The 25,275-nt window shown below is 38.4% G+C and overlaps 1 protein-coding gene and 1 long non-coding RNA gene across 5 annotated transcripts; one reads left to right on the top strand and one right to left on the bottom strand.

The window, feature by feature from the left end:
• Positions 1-575: 575 nt before the first annotated feature.
• On the bottom strand, positions 576-4,947 carry LOC142407245 (uncharacterized). Its single transcript, XR_012774855.1, has 2 exons — positions 4,445-4,947; positions 576-1,327 (listed from the first exon to the last, which is right to left on the bottom strand). It is a non-coding gene; the product is annotated as an uncharacterized LOC142407245 (long non-coding RNA).
• Positions 4,948-5,050: 103 nt separating this feature from the next.
• On the top strand, positions 5,051-24,729 carry LBR (lamin B receptor). 4 transcript variants are annotated; one of them, XM_075496506.1, is made up of 14 exons: positions 5,051-5,194; positions 9,836-10,016; positions 11,580-11,768; positions 13,490-13,573; positions 14,218-14,395; positions 14,978-15,174; positions 15,949-16,003; positions 17,870-18,064; positions 19,385-19,488; positions 19,927-20,052; positions 20,149-20,317; positions 21,788-21,868; positions 21,970-22,092; positions 23,437-24,729. In XM_075496506.1, exons 2-14 carry the CDS (start codon positions 9,852-9,854, stop codon positions 23,595-23,597), a joined length of 1,827 nt encoding a protein of 608 aa, XP_075352621.1. In that variant the 5' UTR covers positions 5,051-5,194; positions 9,836-9,851; the 3' UTR covers positions 23,598-24,729. The 4 variants fall into 4 exon arrangements, with proteins under 4 accessions (XP_075352621.1, XP_075352620.1, XP_075352619.1 ...); XM_075496505.1 differs by having other exon boundaries at positions 5,061-5,194; positions 14,221-14,395; XM_075496504.1 differs by having other exon boundaries at positions 5,061-5,194; positions 13,487-13,573; positions 14,221-14,395.
• The last annotated feature ends 546 nt before the right edge of the window (positions 24,730-25,275 follow it).

The raw sequence follows: 25,275 nt of genomic DNA, 5'->3' as shown, positions 1-25,275 counted from the left end.
GGAGAATTGCATCAACTTCCCTTAGTCAATAATGAGTCTTATTTATAAATTCACATACAATACAGAAAGGAAGCTTGTTGCACTATTGTGGAGATCAAAGTTTCAATGTGTTTTTTTCTCCTCCTCCTGTTTGAAGAACTGAAGTCAGCGTGCATGTATCTGTATCCCTCTCCTTATTGCTGAGCCCAGCACGCTTGATAGCCTTGGGCATTTTTTTAAAGCTGTTTCTAAAGATAAACATTTTGCAAAAATTCCCAGAATGCAAGTGTTCAACTTAATTTACCCAGAGCTGTACCGTTTGTTAGCAAACTGTTCCTTTATAGGGAGTTTTAAGTTCCAATTCTATGCATCATAAATTAATATATAATGAGAAACTTCTTCTATGGTCAAGGGTGGAATCCCTGCCTTACTGAGGTCCATAAAAACAAAACCTCTATTGGTTTAGTTCAATAAAATTCAGAGGTTAATCCCAAATCTCCTGCTCCTTTTTTAAGAACCATTCTATCACTGAAAAAATATGAATAAAATTACATATACAAATCAAAACAATCCCCAAAGTGCCTGAGCGCACTCACATTCTGTAATCTTCACAACAGCTTTAAAAACTGGATTGTCCTTAGTTTTTCATTGGCAGTTTGAGACGCAGAGGGGAGATGTTTTTTTGTCAATGTGCAGAATTCTGTCTGTCTTTTCTCCCAGGTTATGCTTTGTGATCAAAAATAGACAACGCATGTGTGCATCACTGTCTACTTGGCTACAGCAGGCAACTGCTTAGCTGCGTGTGTCGTGAAGACAGCTGCCAGCTAGGAGATTTCTCCTTCTCATGCAAACAGTAGAGGTATTTTCACTAGACAGGCTAGGATGCTTTGATCATACATAATACTAGAGAGAAGGAGAAAGAGAAAGCATGTAGTGTGTGTATATATATACTATAGTCTATATAGTATATGCATATAACACACATATATATAAATACATGAGTTTTTTTAACAGACTATAAAAAACCCCACCTTACTATGAGTCTTACGGGTGTTTTCTTCGACAGAAGCAAAGGGCTAATCAGGAGAGGAAATAGAAGCTGATTACCCCACCCATCTCCGAAGCCTCTGCTAAAGCCATTTATCATAGCATTTCTCAGCCTTCTTGGGTGGGCAACTTTATAGGAGGACTCGTTTTTGCAACCTTTTTACAGCACCTTTAAAAAAAAATAATGGTAAAATAACCCCAAAGTAACAATAATACTTGCCTTAAGCACAGAGATGGCTAGGTATGGTACGGATTCATGGGAGTTCCTTGGACAGCTAGGCTGTTAGATCTAGCTGTGGGACTGAAAAAGATCAACTTTGACCAGAAATGCTGTAAGTATTTCAGAGCTAAACAAATTTAGGGGAGTTCATGGTCAGCTCTTATTGCTGCAGCGTGTTAAGGTTGTATTTCCTGAATATTGGAAATATTTGTATACTTTTCCCTTAATGCTGCCTAAGTGGTTTGGTGAATTTAAAGTGGGTTTAATGCTGTGAAAGACAGGTACTAGTAACAGAATTGTCTTTTTTTAATATTTATATTTCAAAAAATCAAAATCTGCATCTTATTACATTAAAAGAGATAAGTAGATGGACAGAAACAATGTAAAAATGAATGTAAGAACTTTATTTGCCTGGCCAATGAAAGTTAAGTTAATTTTTTGGTCTTTAAACTCTATTGGAATGAGAACACTTCTGAGATGGGATTTATTTTACTTCTCAGCCACAAACATTTTCACGTAAAATGAAAAATAGGAAGTGAAAAAATGCAACATAGACATTGAATATGCAAACATTAGTATGTAACAATGAAAAACATATGTCAAAGGATTTATACTAAAATTTAATGTTTCAGGAAGTGTTTACAGATCATTAATTAAAAGAACACAGGTTGGACATAACCTGAATTTAGTTCCATAGACTTGACTTACCTGAGGGCTCTACTGTGAGACCTGAATTTTCATATGGCATTGAGAAAGCATACAGTTGTATGCATACAGCATACAGAGTCTCCAGATGTATTAGCTTAAATATCAGTACACACAGTAATACCAGTAATTCATAATATCACAGGCAGCAATAACCTGGTTACTAACCATTCAGGGGACTTCAATGGTCACCAATGCTGAACTGTAAGTCTTGGGATATTAACTAGAGTTAATATCCCAGTATTTTTTTAAGTATCTTTTATTAAATTACAGATAACTTAATATCTTGGGATACTAAATTCAGTGCCTCCAGTCTTAGAGGGGTTCATCATTTGGAGAGAGGTCCTCTGTAAAGCCAGCCAGCTCCCAGGGCCAGTCAGTACAACTGAACTTACCGGGACTACTTAAGTATATAACACCATGCAAGTACACATAACCTATAGAAGCCTTCCTCGCTGTTAATTAGAGCTATTTCAGACTTCAGTCCTGCAGAAAATCTCAATTCCACTTTGACAACACTCAGATTTTACGGAGTACTGATAATATTCTTCATATTAATTTTCTACATAGCCAGCTATTTTACGTTTTCTCTTAAACTCAAGCAGTTTTTACTGCTAAGTGTGTGTCCTGAGGAGACTTGAGAATCATAACTTACATCTGAAGCAATTTTTCCTGGCCCTTGCTGGAAGAGAGTAAAATAATCCCATTTCTGGTTATCAGCATTGTTTTCCACCATTCTCCTGAGCCTTGTCACAGTTAACACCCACTGCCCAGTGCTTTTTGAATGGCTTCTTCCCAAACCCCTGCCCCTCTTTCTACCTCCGGCTGAAGAGTATTTCAGAGACAGGAATCAGAGAAGGGAAGGTGCCAGGCAGCCTTGGTGGGACCAGCTCCAGCACCAGAACCCTCTTACACTTCTTACTGAAATCAAAAGGAGAACTGAGGGTTGAATTTTGAAGGATCAACATCTACGGGGACACAGCTGTCGTAGTGTTCTCAGGTAGACGTGATATTGTAGTGCTTAATATTTATCATTAAAATGAAAGCCTAGAGAATTCTTTTCTCAGTTTTATGTTGTGGGATTGAGATGCTTTAGGTGTAGATTGGCAAATTTCTGTACTTCCAAGTCCTTTATACAAACACTGAAAACGTAACTTGCAGCAGTGCACAGGTAATATTTTGATGGTGATAGTCTGACTGGATTTCACATTTGTCCCATTTAATAGTTGACCCGTGATGGTCCCATAAATACTTCCAAAATAATGTCTCAAATGTATACCAATTATCAACAGGTTCACTGGCAGAATTGCAATAAACAGTTCTTAATGGCCCAATAGCTTTCTAATCCAGGTTCAATAAACAATCCCAAACCCAAACCATTACTCTGAAGGCATGTGTATTCTCTAAATGAGATTACAACTGAAAACCTTCATATTTAAGCATATTAATTGTAGGCCTCTGTTGCCAACAGAATGAAACAGGCTCATTCCAAGCATTAGTTGCTGTAATTAACACATCTACCGAAAACAGTTCTTAACATTATAATTGTAAACTGTGCAATAGTAATAAAGCAAAAATCTTAGCTGGAATCAAAAACATTCATTATCTGAAGCCAGAAATGAAGCTTCAGTTGCATTCTTTTGCATAGTAAGTTATCAAATGTCTTTCAGATAAAAGCTGATTGCCTTAACACAACTAAAGAACAAATGTATTCTGACTGCATTTATTTAAATCTGTGCTTAAACATGACTCTGGTTTGACTGAGTAACTTTTAATCTCATTTAAATGCCTCATTGCATCATGTAGTGAAAAATATAATAAACGCATAAGAAAATACGACCTGACCTATTTGGTATAAAAAAAGGGGGGATACCAAATAAAGTAAAAAAAAAAAAAATTGCTTGGGAAAATTAAGAAGTTCAAGGCCAAACTAGGCAAAATAAATAGCAAAATATATATTTTTAAATAATCCGCATACGAAGGCCCATTTCCTGCATTCATTTACTTAGGTAAAAAGCTTGCCTGAATTCAAGTCTGTCTGAATTCTAGTCTGAATTCAAGCATTATAGCAAGAAACTTAAAAAAAAAAATCACAAATTTGTGAGCAACCAAATAACTGTAAATCTCAGACAAGTTAAGCCCATGGTTACCATAGGGCCTCTTTATGTCTGTCTGTTTTTTGGTTGTGGTTTTTGGGTGTTTTTTTGTTTTGTGGTGATATTGTTGTTAGGGTTTTTTTTAATCTGAGATTTTTGCTGTGTCTGTGCGTTTTCTGTAATGGAAAATGGTAGTCTTGTCTTTCAGGAATTTTTCTTGATTTGGGAAGCCTTATTAGGCCGGAATATGACTTGTCAGCACATGTCCGAATTCAGACAGTCTGGGAGGTCCATAAAGACTATACAAACACAAACACGTCTGTATTTCATGCTTAAAGAACTTAATCGTTTTTAAGATCCAAACACTTGAAACAACTTATTTTACATTAAAACTCACTGCGCATGACGACTCGTTAGCTTTTTCACAACCTGCTTTTCTTTTGCCTGCTGAAGTATTGCTTAGCCTTCCCGATTTCAAAATCTGCCAGTAACTTGAATGTCCTTTCTGGAAAAGTTGCCTCAACAGGACAGCGTTAACCACACATCGAGGCTCTTTTGCCCTTTTTCTTTTGGAGACAGGGTGTTTTTACCACATTTCAGCCTCGTTGGGTGCACGGCTGCCAGGAGCACAGGCAGTCGTTCGGTTAGTGTAGGAGATACGTATTTTCCGTATACAAAACCCCCGGTTTTGTTTACCGCTCGGCGATGGGGCCTGTGTGGCGCAGGGGGCCTGAGGCGGCCCCCGCCGCCGCGATGGCGACCGCGGCCTTTCATCCCCACTCTCCCTCCCCGAGCTTCTCCTCCCCTCCACACTCGCATCCGTTCTCAGGCCCCCGCGGCCGTGAGGGGGCCGAGCCGAGCCACTCCGCTCGCCCCCTCACCGGGGCGGGCAGGCCGTGGGCCTCGGGCGGGAGCACCGCACCATCGCGCGGCAGCCAATAGCGTGCAGCCACCCACGATTCAAACGGCGTGTCGTGGCCAATAGGCGCGGTTGGCGGGCGGGAAGGGGCGGGGCGGCGGACCGTTGCGCGGTCGTAACCGTCGCTCAGGGCGGTTGTTCCCCTCAGCGGAGAGCGGCGCGCTCGGGCCCGGCTCCCGCTGCTCCGCGGACGCGCCTCCTGCCCGGCCCGGTGGGGGCGGGCGCCAGGTAAGGGAATGGCGGCACCGGGGCAGGCGCGGGTCGGGACACACCCCCCTCCGCGGCCTTCCCGGGGGGAAGCGCTCCGGCCAATCGCCGCCGCCGCCTTTCTCCGCCCCATGCGCGGGCGTCGGGCCGCGGCCCCGCTCGAGCCTCTCTCCCGGTGGGCGGACGAGCCGCGCCCTTTCCCGCTGCCCGGACCGTTTGCTTGGGCCCTGGGGGTGGGGGGGGCTGGGCTCTCCCCTCCCGCTTTGTTCGGGATGCCGCCGTCCCCCTCCGCAGCAGCACGGCGACGCCGGACCTGGCGCGGGAAAAGGCCGCGGCCACCCGGTGCGGCGGGGGCGCGCCGTGGGAGAGGCGCAGAGGGGCGGCCTGGCCCGGCGCGGCCCATCCCTTCCCCCACGGCGAGGCCCCGCGCCAGGCCCGGGCCGGGAGTGCGGTCGGGGCGGGGCCGCGGAGCGGGGCCGAGGGGCCGGGCCTTCCCCCGCCTCCGGCACGTGGGTCCCTTCCTGTCAACACCGCGCCGCCGCGGCCTTAACCTCGGCTCCTTTCGCAGCCCTGCGGGGGGAGTTCAAGTTCCTGGCGCTTTCCCTCCGCTTTCAGTGCTTCTGGTAAAGAGCCTTTTTAAAGGCAAACACCTCGTTTCCCTGCTTGAGGATTGATAGGTTTTTATTTTACCTTGAGGCTCATTTGCGCTTGCTTTTAGCGGTGAAGCTGATTTGGCTGTTTAGTCGGGCCAAGCTTGACCAGTGGTAGATGCCTCCACCTTTATGGAGGTAGAGAGCTAGAAATGTGGAATGAGTAATGGTGATCCTGAAAAGGTCCTGCACAGCTCAGTCTCTTTGGTGAATTCAGTAGTAACTTTCTGTGTAGGAAGCTGTGTCTTGTTAGCCTTGACTGCCAATGTTTTCTTTCTTTTCCTGCGTTTCTTCTTTGCTTGCATTCAGCTGGCTCCCTCCTCTGACATGCACAACATTATCTACCAGTGGTGAGATGTCAGAATTAGTAAGTAGAATCACTGGATATGTATGAACTTTGCTCTTCCAAGAGGGAAAACTTTGTTTAGTGGGGTTTTTTTAATTATTTATTTATTCTTAAAACTGTGTGCCCAGCTTCTGATGATGTGGTATGATCTTCTAGTGACTACAAGCTAGCAGTCTTTTTCTTCTTATTTTCTTGACAGGAGTTAAATATCTTTCCACGCGTCTAGTGAGAGGGTCATTAAGAAAGACCAGAAATGGATGTATGGGGCAATATGTTTCTCTGCTATGTTTCTCTTTAATTGTTTCATTCTTGCTTGAGTCAGCAATTAACTTTTCTTCTTGACCAGCTTTTAAGCTCCAGGGAGTTTTGTGTTAATTGTCTTGGCTTGGTGTAGGATACAAAATCCTTTTGAGCCATTCCTTTAGAGTCTGGGTTCCTAAAGGAAAATCATAATGGTGCAGAAAACACAAATTTTGTCTTGGGACTAAGTGAATATACTTGCAATCAGGTATCTGTACAGTACAGGGTTCAACGTGTGAGATAATTTTCTTTGAGGTCACTTGGATACATATTTTGAAGCCCTGTGAATTAAAAAGTTTGTACAGGACTACTGTGAACATTAGGCTGGTGCCAACTGCTACCCTGAAAATTATCAGGGGTGTGTGTAGAGCTTGGAAGAGCAGTAAATACAAAATGTAATTTCTAAACTGTATTTTTTTTTAAGACTTCCTATCTTTATTTTTCTTGATGCCAGTGATGGCTTTTGTTACCTGAACAGATGAAGGCTGCCTTTAAAAGGTGTAGCTTTTTGAAGTGGGATATATGGAATGAGGATTGCAAACCTCCCTCACACGAGGCATAGGAGTGCAGAACAAGGTGGTAATTTTTGATAGGGTAAGAAGTAATATTTACTTTTTTTAGTGTTTAGTGTTTGATCTCATTATTAAGCTTTAATGTTCAAGGAAAAAATGGAAAAATAAGTAGGTCTTTCTACTAATAAGATTGTTCATTACTTTTGAATCACATCGTATTTCCACTTGCTTAAATTCATTTATTATTCTGGAATTTCATATTGTTGATATCTACCTCAGGCTGAATTATGTAACATTGATTTAGCTTCAGGTCCTTCAGCCACATTTTCCAACTCCTTAAAACTAACTTCAGCTCCTTTTGAGAACAAGGTTGCAGGAGGCGAAGGTCTTTCTGCCTTTAAAAAGAATTAAATAATGTGTACCTTTTATTTGGGTTGTCTTTATGTTTGTGTACAAAAATGCTGAGTTTTGAAGTTTGGCAGAGAATTGCATTTTATTATCCCTAAGAAATTTATATCTAAATTTTGAAGTGGTTATTATAAATGGTAAAAATCAGTTTACATGTCCTTAGTAACAACTTTGTGAAAGATTGTTTCCCTTTTTGAAAAAGGACTTAAACTCCAAAGATTCTGTTTTTCATGACTTTGTCCTAGGATCTGGCAGCTTTGTCCTGGTCAGGCTCTGAGTTTACAGATGATGCCTGAGGTGTTCCAGGTCAAGAGAAGAAACAGTTGGCTGGAGCGTAGGAAGTAAAACAGCAGTGAGGAAATGAATTCATAGATCAGGTTATGACATCTGGTGAAAGCTATGACTGGACTTGGTGGAGCACCCCTGTTTAGACTATTTATGGAAGAGGAGGAAGAAGCTGGAACTGTGCGAGAGACTGGGGAAAGAGCAGTAGTAGACGTGGATCTCGTAAAGAACTGTCTTTTGGATGAGGAAACTGGACAAGGAGGCAGAGATGGGGATTGAGATCAGAGATGGGGATTGAGATCAGATCTTAAGCCCAGAGGTGGCAAAGAGGAACTGGAACTAGTTTGGTGAACAAGGGCAGAAAAGGCAGAAAACCCCCAAGGTATTAAAGGGTGTAAGGAGAGAATGGAGAAGAATTTGAAATTAAAATATGGCAATTGTATTTCATGGAGTCATAAGAAATGAGAGTATGAATTTGAGGGGGTTAAACTGACTGGGATAAAACAGAGTCAGAGGAGTGGTAATTCAGAAAGAGTAAGAAAGTAACAAGAGACTGGGACAATAAACACTAGGTAGAAGACAGATGAGCTGGAAGAGCATGTGCCTACAAGCATAGACTAGAACTCTGATAATTTTTCTAACTGGCAAGTATCAGTGAAATGAAATGATAAAACTTACTCTTTTTGCTCCTTCAAATATTATACAGCAAAGGAGATGGCCAGATGTTTCTGTTCTGAAGCAATTAGGAATACTAGCAGTAAAATCTGCGTGAGGGAATTTTGCCAAGTTTTTGGTTTCTTCTTTGACTTGGAGAGCTACACAGGTGTAAAATCTTAGCAGCAGCAGCTTCAGGAAATGCCAGAATGAAAGCTGATTGAAAAGCCTCACTTAGCTCCATCCCCCAATGTTTTATGAAGGTCTCTCATTACATATGAACAGTATTTTTTGCCAAAGAATCTAACTTTTCACTGCAGATTAGTTAATGTATAATGAATGAGTATCTAGTTAAATAATTTTTTTTACCTCATTTTGTGTGGCTTCACATCTCATTTATAGCAAACAAGTTAAAATGCTGTGAAACAAAAACATTTGCCTGTTTGTTTGTTGTTCCCCCCCTTCTAAGTTCCTATGTTCATCATACAAATGGTGGTAGTACATAAGTTAGTATGTATTTTACCTTAGGCTTTTAAGATACCCTCACTTTATATGTTGAGGCCTGAGTCACAGAAGTTCAGATTAAAAGTATTTTCTGCTATGGATACCTAGTTTCAGATGGCAATGGCATAATACAAGGCACTTTTCAGAGAGTTATACAGCATTTAAAAACGTACCTTCCTTTAAGTTGTAGTTGTGTGTTTTTTTTCCCAGCACCCTCATATGGTGGACCAAGGGTGGTAGTCACTTAAACCCTGTTTTGCTAATATGAAATAAAAACCTTATGGTGCAGACAGGAGGATAGAATTTAGGGTTTTTGGGATATTATGTGATTACTTTGATGCTGTACTTTGTTTTCCTGCAAGCCCCTGCAAAAGGCATTACATGCCTTGTGCTAAATACGTGGAAAAGAGAAAATAATCAATCCAGACAGGAGCCTAAATTCTGGTGTTTCCTAACTTTTGAGTGTTTGGCATAACAAATTGAAGGAAGTACGTAATGTGGCTGTGTGTTCTGAATAGATTTGGGACATTTTATTTTAACATTTAGAAATCATCACTTCTGTAATTTTTGTAGAACCACAGGAAAAGAGAGTTAGAGGACACTTAGATACCATCTAATTTACTTTTTTCCCCTCTAGATAAGATCAACTACATTTATGTAATTTTAGAGAAATATGCTTTGCCTGGTTTTGGTGGTCTCTGATGATGGAGATTGTATATCATAGCTGAATACTGGTCTAGATGTACTATTAATACATTTGAACATTTTTTTGATAACATCTAACTTCAATCTTTGCTCTATTTTAAACCTATTTCTTCTGTCTACTATTAATTTAGCAAATAGATAATCTTTTTTCCTTACCAGGCAGCTTTTTGCCTATTTAAGTTGAAGAATTGTTTACTTTAAAGTTTCCCTGTTCCAGCCTAAATGATATGGAAAGGGAGGAGGGAAAAATTAAGCCTAATGCTTCGCTATCATATGTATTGATTTATTTCTCTTCTAGGGATTCCTTTTGGAAAATGCCAAACCAGAGGTTTGCTGATGGCGAGGTGGTGATGGGCCGTTGGCCAGGAAGTGTCCTGTACTATGAAGTACAAGTGACTAGTTACGATGATGTTTCTCATCTTTATACTGTTAAGTACAAAGATGGGACTGAACTTGCATTGAAAGAAAGTGATATAAGGGTGAGTACACGTTTATATTACTATCAGTATTTCTAATGGAAGATTATATTGATTTTGTGATGTAGATAAAAATACAACTTATAATTGGATAGTTGCTTTGCAAGTTTTCATTAACTGTGTCTTCAAGGAATTGGTGCTAAATAATAGCTTTTTCCTATGTGACATCTCAAATAGAAGTTCAGAATGCTGACCCTGTCTTTAAAGAAGCATGATTGGTTTCTTTATGTTGAAAAAACAGTGACACATTTGGGGAAAAACAAGTCTGATCATTCAGGAACTCTATAGCATGATTGTTCATGAAAAATTGTTTTTGGGTAGCTTATAAAGCTAGTAATCAGAAGGTTGATACTAATTTGACTTTTTTCCACTTCTAAATAAGAAAATTTGAAAACAAATGCAAGCATGTAGTTAAGGATCATTATAAATATAAAAAGCACATGCCCTTTAAGCACATACTTAAAACATCCGTGAATAGGTTGTACTGTTTTAGGTCCCCAAAGGTTTAATGAGGTATTTTGCTCTATTTGTGACAATTAGGGACTTTCGAGAAAGGGTCATGTCATGTGTATGAGCACATCCCTTCCTCTTTACGTATCTTTATTTCATTTTTTGTTACTAATAAAGGCCTTTAAAACTCTGCATACAAGTTTCATTTCAATTTAAAATGTGATAAAGTATGAGACAAAAAGCTATTTGAATGTTTGCTGTAGTTGATTTTTAAGGCCTGTGCTGAAACCTGCATAAGTTCAAAGCTAACTTGTGGGTCTTTATGTGAACTGTAATTTCACTTTTTGGTGGTAGTGTACATGCCCTGTAACTGACCTTTTCTTCTAGGACAAAATGTTTCTGCCTTGAGCTAGACAAACATTTTCACTGCTTTAAGACTTTCTAACTTGTTTACTTCGTGCTTGCAGGTTAGCAAACTCAAGCTGAGAAAATACCTTTCTTTGTCATAAAGCATTTGTGCCTTATAAAATTTGTGGAAATTTTACATGGGAAAATAAGCATTGTAGACTTCACAGAAAAATAAAACTGAGTACTTTTGGGGAAAACTGTTTATGAAATTAGTTATCCCATCTCATTTAATGATTTAGCTGACCTGGGGTTTTTTAATGTTGATCTGAGCTGTGTTGCCTTAAACAAATCATTGCATCTTAATATGTCAAATGTATTAATAAAGCTAAGTAATTGAAATGATAGCTGTCCCTTAAAGCTTAAGAGATGGCTATCATTTCATTTACTTATGCAAAGGCTTAAGAGGGTAGTACACTCAAAAGCTTGGTGCTCACATTAATAGCTTTCATCCATAATCTGATTTCTGTAGCTTTGACAGGAATTGTCAGCAGTTGGACTTGGGACAGGATTATTTGGGTATTACCAGCAAAATGAGTATGCTGTAGTTGCTCTTTCTTAACAGCCTTTTTACAGCATCAGTAAAGGAAATAGGAGACAATTCTGTAGAACTGTATGCCAGAGTCCTCATCATAAAACACCACAAGTTTCTAAAATTGTTCTTTGGAACATCTAAGATAAGGTTTTGCTTTCTTCCCCTCTTTCTTTTAGTCGCAATCATCATTCAAGCACAGGAAGAGCCAGTCTTCTTCAAGTTCTCCTTCCAGAAGAAATACTAGCAGATCTCGATCTAGATCTCCTGGTCGGCCAGCAAAAGGCAGACGTCGTTCTTCTTCCCAAAGCAGAGAACATAAAGATGACAAAAAGAAAACCATTCAGGAAACCGACTTAGCTCTACTGGTATTAGGTTTTTTGTTTGTTTGTTCTATGTGTGTGGGTTGGTTTGGATTTTTTTTAAAGCAGATTTTTGCTATTTGCAAAAAATTTGTTTTATGCATACTGGGTTTATTATTGTAAAAGCTAGCTGTAGTGCATGTTCCCTGAACAACATAATTAGCTGCAAAAGTGTATCTCAGAACTGCCTTTTTTCTTTGAAAATAGGCTTTCCAGCTTACAGAGTTGTGAGGAGATTCTTGAAATATAAACATATGTTGTTAAGTTCCATTTGAATTTGGTGGTACAGTGAAGTTCTCGGAATTCAAACACACACAAATTCTTTAATATTTTAATATTGAAGTCATTGTTAGCCTTATGCTCCCACTTGTGAAATGGGGCAAAGGAAGTTAGCCTACTTTTAAGATGTATTGATCAGTACATAGCAGGTAGGTATTAGAATCTGAAATAAAATGAGTTCTGTTTTCATATACAGTTCATTAAAATAGTAATGGAAAACATGTGAAGCTTCTGTGGGAGAATTGCTGCAGAATTCAAGTGTGGAATATATATATAGTCTTGCTAATTGATAATATTGCAGAACTGTTTTCATTATAAAAACTATCCTGTAAGGATTTGTAAGTTTATCAAATACTTGGTTTTTAGCTGACATTTATCATGTTTGTTCTTGGCCTTTTTGTGAAGGTTATATTGAGTACTAAAAATGGTTCTGGTGTTCTGTAGGTGAAGCATAGTAGAGGTGATGTTTCTCTATTAAGAGACAAACAGCATTTCTTCTGCCTCTTGTGCTCTTGAGATAGCTTCAAGTGATACTCGTCTGAGACACAGTCCCTTGAATTGGAAATGCCTTGTGCTGATCTATTGAAAATAGATAGGTTTTAGTTAGGTTTCAACTACACTAAACCAGAGCAATCTAAACTAAATAGATAGGTTTAGTTTAATAAATCGCTACTACTAAAAGCATTCTTTGGCACTGAAATTGCTGTGGTTTTTGTTTTGCAGTGAACTGCTTTGAGCTGTGTGACCCAGGGCATAGCCTGTGGGCCATATGCTCATTTTAAGTAGTCTGTAGCCAGCAGCTACACTTTACTTTGGACAAAAAGGTTAAAATGCCTTTGATGGTTTTTCTCCTGGCTTCTAATTGAGTAGGATTGATCTATTGGTTCATGTATGATTGGAATGACCTGGTCCTTTTCAACAAAGCTTAGGCTGAAATAAAACAAAACAGACGAGTCTTGTCTTCCCAGAGTTGTGTAAGCTAGACTCATTAAAAGAATTTTTGTAAGAGATTTTATTTCTGAGAAAGATATTTAATGGAAAACCAGACTTTCAGTCCTGCAGAGCAGTGTCATATATAGGACACTGAAATTTCTTCTGCTTTCCTAATAGAATTATTAAATAGATGTTGTACTAAATAGACATTTGTACTTGGCAGTTCCTAATGATGAGTTAAAAATAACTTGGAAGCTGTATTCTCTCTTAATTTCACTGTTAAAAAACATTAGTAACCTTTTTCTTTTCTTAAATGAGTTTTCTTCCCTTGTTTGTGAGCTGAAACTGTCCATACTTTGGATATTGAACACAGTTGTTTTCCTGTGGAGAAAACTGGAGCAATTGCAGTTGAAAAAAACCTAGATAGTTGGTGTTCTTAATTATTCATTATATACTTACACTTAATGCAGCTGTTATTTTCAGAAAGCTAAAACTAGTTTTTTTCTTTTAACCAGAAACCGAGTGAGAATAACACCAGAAGGTACAATGGTGAACCTGACAGTACAGAAAGAAATGACACATCCTGCATAGTCTCAGAGGTATGAACATCGTATTTACTCTTAGTTTTATGTTGCATTCTAACTTAGCTTTCTCAGAAATCCCTAGGAAAGGGCAGTACAATAATCAAGGAGAAATAGAATGCAGCATAAAACTTAGAGGTCAAATAAATTTACTGTTCAGCTAACCAAGTTCAGGGGAGAGGGAGATGAAGTTCTTAGGAGGGAAAAGTATTAGAGCTGCATAATATTCATTTTTCTTGGTTTTTTTTTTCTATCAAACCCTCACTGGTTACTTGTGTTAATTCCCATGCTTTTACAGTGTGAATGTTTGGCCACAGAAAGTGTTTTTTTTTTTTTTTTTTTTTTTTTTAAGCCAAATCAGTTCTTTAGTCCTGATTGTTAGCTAATGCACAGAGTTATGGCAGAAGGGAGGGGAGGAGGGTGGGAATGGATGACCTATACTGGAACTGCTGCTGCTATGTAATCACGGCCTAAGTGATCACAATGAAACTGGTTTTAGCAGTCTCTTCATATAAATACATAAACTTAAGTACTGTATATAAGTAGAAGACATTGTATATTGGTGTTTTATAGTGAATAATGTCCTCCTAAATAAAAAATGGAGTAAAATAAGGTAAAATCGCTGGGGATTTTTTTAGTAAATTCTTTTTATTCATTAACAGCAAAAGTTGAAACCAGACCTAGAAATGGAGCGTGTGCTTGAACAGTACAGCTTGCGTCCAAGAAAAGAAGAAAAGAAAAAAGAAGATATATATTCGGAGAAAAAGATTTTTGAGATAATAAAAACAATTGAGAAAGCATCATCAAAAACAAAGGAGCTAGAGTTTGGTGGAAGAATTGGTATGTGTGCAAATTGTCATGATAGTTGAAAATTAGTACTCTTACATGTTTTACTTATTGACCATACTGTCATGTCAAGAACTTTTTTCCAGTTTTTGGACCCTGGTTGCAGAATCCAGAGTCCTATGACAGTGCTTCACGTAGTCTGTGCTGGTATTGGTGGCAGTCAAAGAACCGTTATTACACTTGGTTTTCTTGTGAAATATAGTGAAGATCTTGAGCTTTCCCTTGCACAGTGAGACTTAAATATTTCCAAATTAAATTTAAGAAGTAACTAGCAAAATTTTTACATTTTCAAAACCTAGGCGCATTGAACTTGACAGTAGACTATTCTTTATACAGTTTTTTGGACAGTTTTAAAGGGATGCAGTGGGTGTGATCCTTTGGTTTGCTTATATGACCCCATATGGGAGTGAGAAGAATGTCTCTGTATCCCATTATGTGACTGGGGGATTGCCACTGTCTTGCTTTGGGAATAGATAATGACAACCTCTTCTTTGTTACTAAAGTTAGTATCAAGCGATTGAAAAGATTTTTGTTTTCTATGTTTATCTTCTAATATGGCATAATATCTGTTTATAGGAACCTTCATGCTGATATTTTTCCTGCCTGCTACTGTATTCTACTTGCTGATGATGTGCAAACAAGATGACCCCAGTCTTATGAACTTCCCTCCTCCTCTTCCAGCACTTGAAAGTCTTTGGGAGGCTAGGGTGTTTGGTGTTTTTCTTCTGTGGTTTTTCCTTCAAGCTCTGTTTTACTTACTGCCAATTGGAAAGGTAAGCTGTTAAGTAGCAGTTGGGTCTTTATGGATAATTAATTTGTCCGTCAGGCTGGAAGGTAGGGTACGTTCTTAATGCAGTGAATTTGAGAGCAAATGAACTTGTTTTCCATATTAAGCTGGAATATGGCTACTGCAGATCTCTGCAAGCTTAAGATAGCACAGTTTGTTAAGAATTTAATGGCCGTGCATTTCAAAGTCTTACAGTAGAAAAGGTAGAAGGCATTATATAAGAGTTAAAAGCATGGATAAAATTTGCATGATAGAATTCTAGAAGAATTTCAGGTATGTGGCTACTAAATAGATGAACTGTTTGATACTCAGTTTCTTATTGATATCCAGTGTTTTGGAATGTAATCTTCACTTATGGGAAGCTATAAACCATTCTAGCCATATGTGTGTCAGGCAAATGCTCTGTTTCCCTTTTTTTGTGACTTGAGGGATACTGGCAGATTCTGAAAGAAAACTATAATAGATCATTCAATCAGGTTGATCTATTGCTATAAATGTTTACAATGATTAGACCTGTTCTGTTTTCTTGAGGCTGGTTAGGAAGAGGGGTTTTTTTTAAATGTTTTTATTTGAAACTGTTACCCTTTTTCTTTTGATATCCAAAGTATGCTTTTGAGAACAATGCATGATCTTCAGATTTGAATGTGTCCAGCTGGTTACCTTGATTGAATGTCTTTGTGGCAGAGATGTGCTTGATTTCCCTCCCCTGCCAGTGCCCCCATAAAGTACTTTGTTGACACTAGTATTTTATTCTTCCTAGGTTGTAGAAGGCCTGCCTCTTTCAAATGGAAGGAAATTGCAGTACCGAATAAATGGTAAGCATGTTGCAGTTGCTTATTCTGAAATTTGATACCGCTATCTGATTTGCAGTGCTCAGTACCATAACATACAAATGATGAAAGATACACTCTACGGTCAAACTAGGTATCTGTTGTAAATCTTTCATAAAATAGGATGAGCCTTTTCTTGGAAGAAGGTGGTTAGTAATGATCAGGAACTAACTGCCCCAAGAACAAGACATTACACTATACAGGGCACCTGGTTTGCATCCAGTTGTGACTGATGGCTCCTGTCATATTCCATGTATAATTGCTAAATGGGCAGTTGCGTATCAGAAATGTTAGTAATGTTCATGTAACAAGGAGTGTTGCTCCAGAGGAGATGTTCAGGAGTGATCTGAAGACATCTTATCCCATGTGTCTAGATCATCTTGGATGTCTCTGATTTACAGACTAATAAGAATTGTGTTGTAATTGATTTAAGATGTTCTTATTCTTGCCTGGCACAGAACAGTTCTGAGTCCTTATTCGGATCTGATTTCAATTCTTATGAATAAGGCAGGTTGCTCATCTAGGTTTAGAGTATCGTTAAACATATTTCAGCAGTCCTGCTTTTTCAGGCTTAAATAGAAAAGTGTACTTTGATGCCTTGCAGGTATTCCAGACTACCTATTTGATTAATTAGTCTGTTCAAGGACACTGGTGGTAGTGGAATCCAAATGTTATATTGAAAAGTTGAGTGTGGTTTTGTCATAGCCTGGTAAGATGCACCATTTTAAAGTCGGAATAGGGCTGTAAATCATAGAAGCAGAGTGTATTACATCCTGCGGAAGTGAGTCATGTTGAGGCTGCTTCATAACTTTTTCTGTTTTGGACTTCTGTCTTTAGTAGGGGCATAGTCCTGCTTTTTTTTTTTTTTGTATTCTGATAAAGGGAGGGAATAAGCTACATGATTTGGATGGTTTAAAAAGGAAAAAATAATGGGGGGGGGGGGGGGGGGGGGGGAGGAGAAGCCATCTTCTTGCTACTTCTCAAAGCAACTTCTTGAAGAAAGGAAGATGACCAGTGACAGGACAAGAGGTAATGGGCACAAACTGAAACACAGGAGGTTCTGTCTGAATATCAGGAAACACTTTTTTCACTGTGAGGGTAACTGAGCACTGGCACAGGTTGCCCAGAGAAGTTGTGGAGTCTCCATCCTTGGAAATATTCAAAAGCTGTGTGGACATGGTCCTGGGCAACCAGCTCTAGGTGGCTCTGCTTGAGCAGGGAGGTTGGACTAGATAAGCTCTGGAAGGTCCCTTCTAACCTCAACCATTGTGACCCTGTGAAAGGGTTCATAGAAGGTACTTAGGTGAGAGCTGTATAGAACTGTCTGCTTATATTTGGACATCATTCCATTCTACATGATTTTATACTCTCAAAGTACAAAAGTTTTGTGTTCAAGTTTTGACTTGATAGTTATTTTAATACTTTAATTACTGCTATCTGTATCAAGGTATATGAAGATAACTCAAAGAAGAAAATATGATTATCTGAGCTGTCCCACAGATAAGATTTTTGTGACCTGCTGTCATTATTCAGTAGTAGTGTCAGTGTCCATTTTTCCACTAAAATCTGAAATTGGATCCCATGTTGTAAAAAATGTAGGAGTGCTCAGTGTTCCTGCCTTTTGTCCTTTTGATGAGGAGCACAGGAAATTTCAGGGCATAGTTAGAATGTCTTAGGTATATTGCTGTGCTCCAGAAGTTTGAACCTCAAGAGCATGGGATGTGGAAGGCATTATTGGAATATAGACAAATCTTGGAAGAAGCGAAAATGCAGAAAGGCTGGGCTGGGCGGGTTCTACTAGAATGATTTTTTTTTAATTTGGCTAATATGTTTTTCTTCTACATCCTTCAGGGTTTTATGCTTTTATTTTGACTGCTGCAGCTATTGGAACTTTATTATACTTTCAATTTGAACTTCATTATTTGTATGATCACTTCATGCAGTTTGCAGTGTCAGCTGCAGTTTTTTCTATGGGATTGAGCATTTATCTGTATATTCGGTCCCTGAAAGCACCCGAGGAAGAACTAGCACCAGGTGGAAATTCTGGTGAGTTATGAATATTTTGGATGATTTCTTTCCAATTGTTCACTACAGTTTCATTTTTATGAATTAAAAGCTAGCTTTAGGGCTGGTTATTATAATACTCTGACTTTTACTTTCTACCAGTGTAAAATTCATGTTGCAAGTTAAATGGCATTTTTTTGTTCATGGTCAGATACTGTAAAATGCTTAAAATTTTAGTTGGATTATCTTGAATATCTTATGCAAAAATAACTTGGCTGGTCTAGTCCCCTAGTGATGAGAGGACAGTTCCTTCCTTTCTGTTTTCAGCATTTGTCTAAGAGGCTTGTCTAGTTTGCTTCATAGTGCCCCTGCTGGTGGGCCTTTTCCTGAAACAGCTGGGAATGGAAAGAAAAACAAGTATCTAGACATTTTGGCACTGGGAAGTCAGGTACAGAACTTGAAATTACAGTGTATTTCTAAGCTTTTATTTTGCTGTGCACTTTTAAATCTAGTTAGCTGAATTGAGTTTCCAAAAGAAATTTTGATTCAGTCATGAGACTACCTACCTAGAAAGTATCAATTATATGCATATGTTTTTGTAGGACAAAGGATAGATTGAGAGGTTGATTAGCATTAAATATTAAACAAACTGCTTTTAAAAATGATCATAGGGTGACTAAGAAAGGGAGTTTACGGACAGAACATTTAGTGTATTAAAATGAAGTATTCAAATATCCTCAGTTCCTTTGTCAGTGCAGCATGTATGTGTGTGAACAGAAATAATAAATGATCATAAATAATTATTTCATTGAAAAGTGCAGTTATAGTTTCTGTAAGTGGCATAGTAGCATTCTGTAACTCTTCTGCAAAGTGCTTGTTATTTGCTAACTCAGTGCAGGATATCTTGTTGAAGTCAAGGTATTGTATTTTCCTTCTTGTCCATCTCTTTTGATGGACAGGTAATTGTCACAGCTAAAGGAATTCTTGCTCCCCAAGAAGAGCAATGAAGTAGGATGAAAAGTAGAATTAATTAATACCATAAGATCATGTTAATGGAAACTGGGGTGTGAGCTTCAGGATAAGGCTGAAAATAAAGAAGGAACGAGTGTCAAGGAGAAATAAGCCTATAGTAACTTTGAAAGTGTTTAGTCCTAATAAATAAAATATTTGAGCCTCTTAAAATACAAAGCAAAACCCATATGGTTTATATTTCCCATATGCTCTCACACTTTTCTTGCCAATCTAAAAGCTTTTTATTTATAATGAGAGAACTTTAGTAGAAAGTAGGAACTGCTTTATGGGGAGGAGTGTAGTGGCAGATAAAAGGAAGAGTATTGCTAACAATGACTGTCTTATCTGCAGGGTATTTTGTTTATGATTTTTTTACTGGACATGAATTAAACCCTCGTATTGGCAGTTTTGACCTCAAATACTTCTGTGAGTTGCGTCCAGGATTAATTGGCTGGGTGAGTCAGTAATCTTAGTTGTTTTATTTACTTAAATAAAACTGATTTTTTTTATATACATACATATATATATATATGTGTATATATAAAATTGGTATTAAGGATACGATATGTATTTATAAACAGGAAAAAAGTACTTACAAACGGTTTCATGTTGCCAGATTTTTAATGACCATTTTTATTCACTGTAGGAAAATTTCTACATTCTAGCTTCTTTGCTTTGTGGGAGATGAAAACCCTTCTTAAAATATTCATATGTTGAGGTTATACAGCTTCAGAAATGTAGTTAGTTGAAAACTGTGGCTTGTGAAATAGGTTATTAATTTTTTAAACTTAAACATTGGTCAAAAACATCTGTATTAAAATGTCCTATAGCGTAATAGAACAGACCACTTTCTTTTACAAGGAAAATTTGTAATAAAGTATTTTCTAAACTAGGTTGTTATAAACTTGGCAATGCTCTTGGCTGAGATGAAGATACACAATCAAAGTATGCCATCTCTATCAATGATACTTGTGAACAGCTTTCAGCTTCTGTATGTGGTGGATGCTCTTTGGAATGAGGTAAATGACAATCGTATTAAACCGTTACCATTTCTAATTACCATGTTAAATGAATGAAGCTTTGTAAATCCTAGATTCCTTCCTCCTTGTTTCTAGGAAGCCATTTTGACTACAATGGATATTACCCATGATGGATTTGGATTCATGCTAGCGTTCGGAGATTTGGTGTGGGTTCCGTTTGTCTACAGTCTGCAGGCCTTCTATTTAGTTGGTCATCCCACTGCAATTTCTTGGCCTGTTGCTGCTGGAATTACTATTCTGAACTGTAAGTTATAGTAAATGTTATTATTACTGGTAGTAATAATGTAGGACTGATTTTGTTTCTTTGAGTTGTGAGGTGAAGCTTTAGCTAAGATGCAGTGATTGTATTTTCTGCATTACCAGAGCTGGTGGAAGCATGTGTCTGGCTACTCTTTAATACAAAGTTTATAATAAATTCTCGTTTTATTAAATGAAGGATAAATGAGACTCTGGACACCTAATTGTTCTGTTGAGAAGCATCTTTAGGTGGATGCTGTCTGGAGTTGCAGAAGTGACGTAAAACATTTTGAATGAAGTGTGGCAGATCGCTTTTAAAGTCAGTCTGAGTGACTGTGATTGACTCCTATGAAAAAGAAGTCAATAGCTTGTTGGCCATGCTTTAGTGAACCTAGGGAAAAAGAGGTTTTGTTGTTTAACAATTTGCATCTCCTTCCCTGATGTCCATAGTTACAAACTCATGTGAACAGAAAACATCTCCTTTTGTCTAGCCAAGTGCTTTGAGAAAGGATCTTGCATCTTTAGGGGACCTTAAATTTGTACCAATATGGCCTTATGGCCATACCATAACTTTGTGGTATGGTATGGTTATGGTCCAAACACAAAGGAATGGCTTATACCAATATGGAGTGGGATTCTGTTTCAAATTTTTGTTAATGAATACTTCCTAGTTTTCATGAAGTTTACACTTGGAGGAGATTAGGGAGCCTTTTGTCCAATGGGGTTTTGTAGTCCTGATTCCTTGCAAGAACTTAGAAAGTAGTTTGTCCCTTTTATCTAAGTAGTGAACATAGAAGAAAAAGGTTTTTGTAGACATGACAAAGAATTTAAACAGTTGGAAAGAATATGTAGGTGTACAACTTGGTACGTGCAATTCTGAGAAATACAACATCTTTTTCCATTTTGAGTTAATATTTTGTTTTTTTTTAAACACCTTTATTTGAAGTATGTTGTGATCATGTTTTTTCAATACAGCCTCAGAAAAAGCAAATTTAAGCTGTCTGTGAAAATGATGGGGGAAACGAATTTCAAAACCAGATAATACTTCATGGTCTGGTTCTTTTAATATTGTGAACTTGTAAAAGAGTCGATCAGTTTATGGAGTAGGCACTGTAGCAAAATACTGGGCTGCTAATAGAGCTATAATCTTATAAACTGCAGCACATCACCTTATATGAATTTCAAGCTCAGTGTTACATTAATAAACTATAAGTCAGATATAAATGTAAAAGTAGATGTGAAAATAAAGCTTCTCCAGAATCTTTAAAGTTAAGCAGTAATGTGTAAGAGCATATGGAACGCAGGTTTCCTATAGCATTTCTGTCTTGTTGGAGCTCTGAGAACTGGAGAAAATCCAGTTACATCTCTGAGGAAAAGATTTTAATGTAGTAAGAGTGGCAGAGAGCATGTGAGTGCTTTTGTTGAAGGGAAGAAAACTGGAAAATACTGAAGATGCAAAATAAATATTTATTTTCAGGTATTGGATATTACATATTCCGTAGTGCAAATTCTCAGAAAAATAATTTCCGAAGGAATCCAGCAGATCCCAAATTGGCCTGTAAGTGCATTTTTTATTTCTTCAATTCCTATACAATGTCTCTTTGTACTATTTAAACACACATTTCAATTGTTGTATTGACTACAATACTCTATTCACAGATCTGAAATTTATACCCACTGCAACTGGAAAAGGGCTTCTTGTCACGGGTTGGTGGGGTTTTGTTCGTCACCCTAATTATCTCGGTGACATCATCATGGCTCTAGCATGGTCCCTACCCTGTGGTAAGTTCCTGAAACTAAAGCAGATTTTATCAAAAATGCTTGCGTGTTTTGGCATCTGACTGGGTTTGAAATGCAAAGTGATAATTATTTGAGATATTAAAACCTGTAATTAATTGAATGGCAAATTTCTGTGTTGTAAGCTTAATGCAACACCTGTTTTCTCTTGCATCTTATCCTTTATATCTTACTATAGATTTGACATATCATACTATAGATTTGACTCTCCTTTCTGACACTTTATAATTCAATAATGATGGGGCTTGCTTGCTAGTAAGCTGTTCTTACATTTTTTTTTTTAGGCTAGTGGCTGTGCTATAGTGTTTTCAAAGGGAGTTCCCAAAAAGTGGGAGTTTGCTTGGAGACAAGGGCTACCACATATAGGGATGAACTTTAAGCAAAATACATTACGAAGAAGAAAAGTCATCAAACACAAAGGAATGGAATTCTGTTTCAGTGTTTTTGTTAATGAATACTTCCTAGTTTTCATGAAGTTTACACTTGGAGGCAATTAGGGAGCCTTTTGTCCAATGGGGTTTTGTAGTCCTGATTCTTTGCAAGAGCTTCGAAAGAGCAGTGAGAGTTTCAGAAAATACATCTGATCATGGTAGTCCTGCCCCCTCTCATTCAAGTCAGGTCTCCCCAGAGTCTTCTCCAGGGTGAACAACCCCAACTCTCTCAGCCTTTCCTCATAGGAGAGGTGTTCCATCCCTCTGATCATTTTTGTGGCCCTCCTCTGGACCTGCTCCAACAGCTCCATGTCCTTCTTGTGCTGAGGGCTCCCGAGCTGGAGGCAGTACTCCAGGTGGGGTGTCTCACCAGAGTAGAGGGGCAGAATCACCTCCCTTGACCTGCTGGCCATGCCTCTTTTGATGCAGCCCAGCATACGGTTGGCCTTCTGGGCTCCAAGCGCACATTGCTGACTCATGTCCAGTTTTTCATCCAGAAGTCAGGTACTGTGCTCTGAGCAAAGCTACCATCTACAACCAAAATAGAGAAAACCTTGTGGGGCTTGTGTGGGGCAGCTCAGTGCTGTGGAGGTTTAACTATTTCTCTGGTTTTGGTAGCTATAAAGAACTTAAAAATATGTGCCAGCTTTGCATGCATTGAGAGTGAAGTTGGTAGATTTTGAGACTCTGAATTTTAAGGATTATTTTGGGGGGTTTTGTGGGTCTTTTCCTATCTGCATGTAAACATGTCACACAATTTTTGCACTATCCTGTTGAGTATCTGATGCTTCAGTCCATAACAAGTATATGTCACCAGCTCAGTACATGTTGTTAATAGCTAACATTTCTGGATTTTTTTTTGCTCTATCTAAAGTGACTTTCTCACTTTATTCTACAGGTTTTAATCACATTTTACCATATTTCTACGTGATATATTTCATCTGCTTGCTTGTTCATCGAGAAGCTCGTGATGAACATCATTGTAAACAAAAATATGGCTTGGCATGGGAAAGGTATTGTCAGCGTGTACCATACCGCATATTTCCTTACATCTACTAGAGCACTCCAGGTGCCTGATTTGCAAATTACTTCTAAAGTTAGTTTCTTTGCAAATAAAAATATACCTCTTACCTTTGCACTTGGTCTATCTGTTATTTAGGCTTTTTTTAAAAAAAAAAAAGTGACCAAACAGTGGAGTGCATCAACAGGTATTTACAAGTAATCTTAAATACGTGAGTTATGTGAACTGACTGTCTGTGACTTCAATTTTTAAAAAATGGTGAATTTTGAAAAGTCTTGGAGCCCTAATTTTTCAAGTTAAATTTTATCTAGAATCCTGAGTTTACATTTTTTTATTGCATTTAATTAAGCACTGTGATGTAAAGTATATTATTTTCTTAATACAATAAATACAGAAATTCCATCCAGTTCACTTTTTGGTGTTACTTGTACCATCTAACTTCAGATGTCTGACTCAGTTGCCTGAATTGGAGGAGGAGCAGCAGGGTCTTTTTGGTCAGCGGAGCTGGAAGCGGAGGATTTGACCCCCATTGAGGGTCCTGTGCCGCTGGCAGTGCTGCCCTGCAGCCCTGGGCCCAGAGCTGGCACAGCTCAGCTGGGTGGTTGTCCCCCTCCTGCCTTTTCATTAATGGGATTTTTTTGGTCAGGGAGGCTCAGGTGGCCCCTCCTGCCCTACGCCTGCAGGAGGGATGAAGGGCTGGGATTCAGAGGAGAAGTGGAGGGGCACAACTGTCCCCTCCTATCCCATCCCCACATTCTTGAGGCAGTTTCAGTGCGGACCAAGGGGGACTCTGAGCTGCCACCTGGCAGGGCCCCTGACCCTGGAGAGAAGCCATGCTTCTGGCTCAGACTCCTGAAGGCAGATGATACAAACACTTGTTTCAGCTGTGGGCAGAGCTGTGGAAGTGAGTAGTGAACCTTAATCCTGCATCTGGCATTGAACACGGCGTAGCAAAGGGTGCAGTGTATGCACATTTGACAGAAAAGAATAACATGACCACAGCTGGCTTATTCTGATCTTTGTAAATTATGTCGTAATGTACCATAGCGTTTACCAAGTGTGTATAATAAAGCCTCTGCATTTTTGCTGTACAGTGTTTGGATTTGAAAATGTGATAGCTTTTTTAGAAACAGGAGAAATCAGTAACTAAATCCATTTCCAGTAATTTTTTTTAAAATGTTCATTGACAAAGGTTTTTGTAAATTAATGTATTAATTCTTGAAACAATTGAAATGTTCATTTAAATATTTGTATTGACAGATATGCTATGAAAATACAGGAAATTCTCCTCAATCCAAAGTTGGTGGTTTTTTTTTTTAATTTGGCATTGCTACCTCATATGTAGGTTTTGCCTTTTGTACTGTTGCAGATAGAGAAAATAGCTATTTTTTTGCTATTGCTATTTAAAACAACATTTTTTACATGAGCCTGTGGTTAAACTCGACCACTTTCTAATATATTTTTGTATATATTTGACTTTTTAACTAATGTATGTGTTCTAGTCACTAGTTGTGTTCTTTGTCTAACTGGCTGTAAATCAGATGCCCTTGGAGTATTTACTTCATAAGTAGAATAATTTTATACTTTACTGAAATAATCTTGCATTAATTAACTAGCTTTTATTCTGTCGTCATAGCTGAGAGCTTTTCACATACTTCATACATGAGGTTTATAGCACAAATTGTCCAAAAAAGCTTATTAGAATCTTAAATATAG

The sequence above is a fragment of the Mycteria americana genome, chromosome 3 (genome assembly GCF_035582795.1).
Source record: "Mycteria americana isolate JAX WOST 10 ecotype Jacksonville Zoo and Gardens chromosome 3, USCA_MyAme_1.0, whole genome shotgun sequence".
Lineage (NCBI taxonomy): Eukaryota > Metazoa > Chordata > Aves > Ciconiiformes > Ciconiidae > Mycteria > Mycteria americana.
The sequence above is the reverse complement of the archived record's forward strand: the minus strand, read 5'-3'. Positions and strand labels throughout refer to the sequence as shown.

Coding starts and splice junctions, on each gene's coding strand:
- LBR (XM_075496503.1), top strand. CDS start 9,852: ATGCCAAACCAGAGGTTTGCTGATGGCGAGGTGGTGATGGGCCGTTGG. Junction 16,004..17,869: donor ATTGCAGTACCGAATAAATG/GTAAGCATGTTG, acceptor TACATCCTTCAG/GGTTTTATGCTTTTATTTTG. Junction 20,318..21,787: donor TGGAATTACTATTCTGAACT/GTAAGTTATAGT, acceptor ATTTATTTTCAG/GTATTGGATATTACATATTC.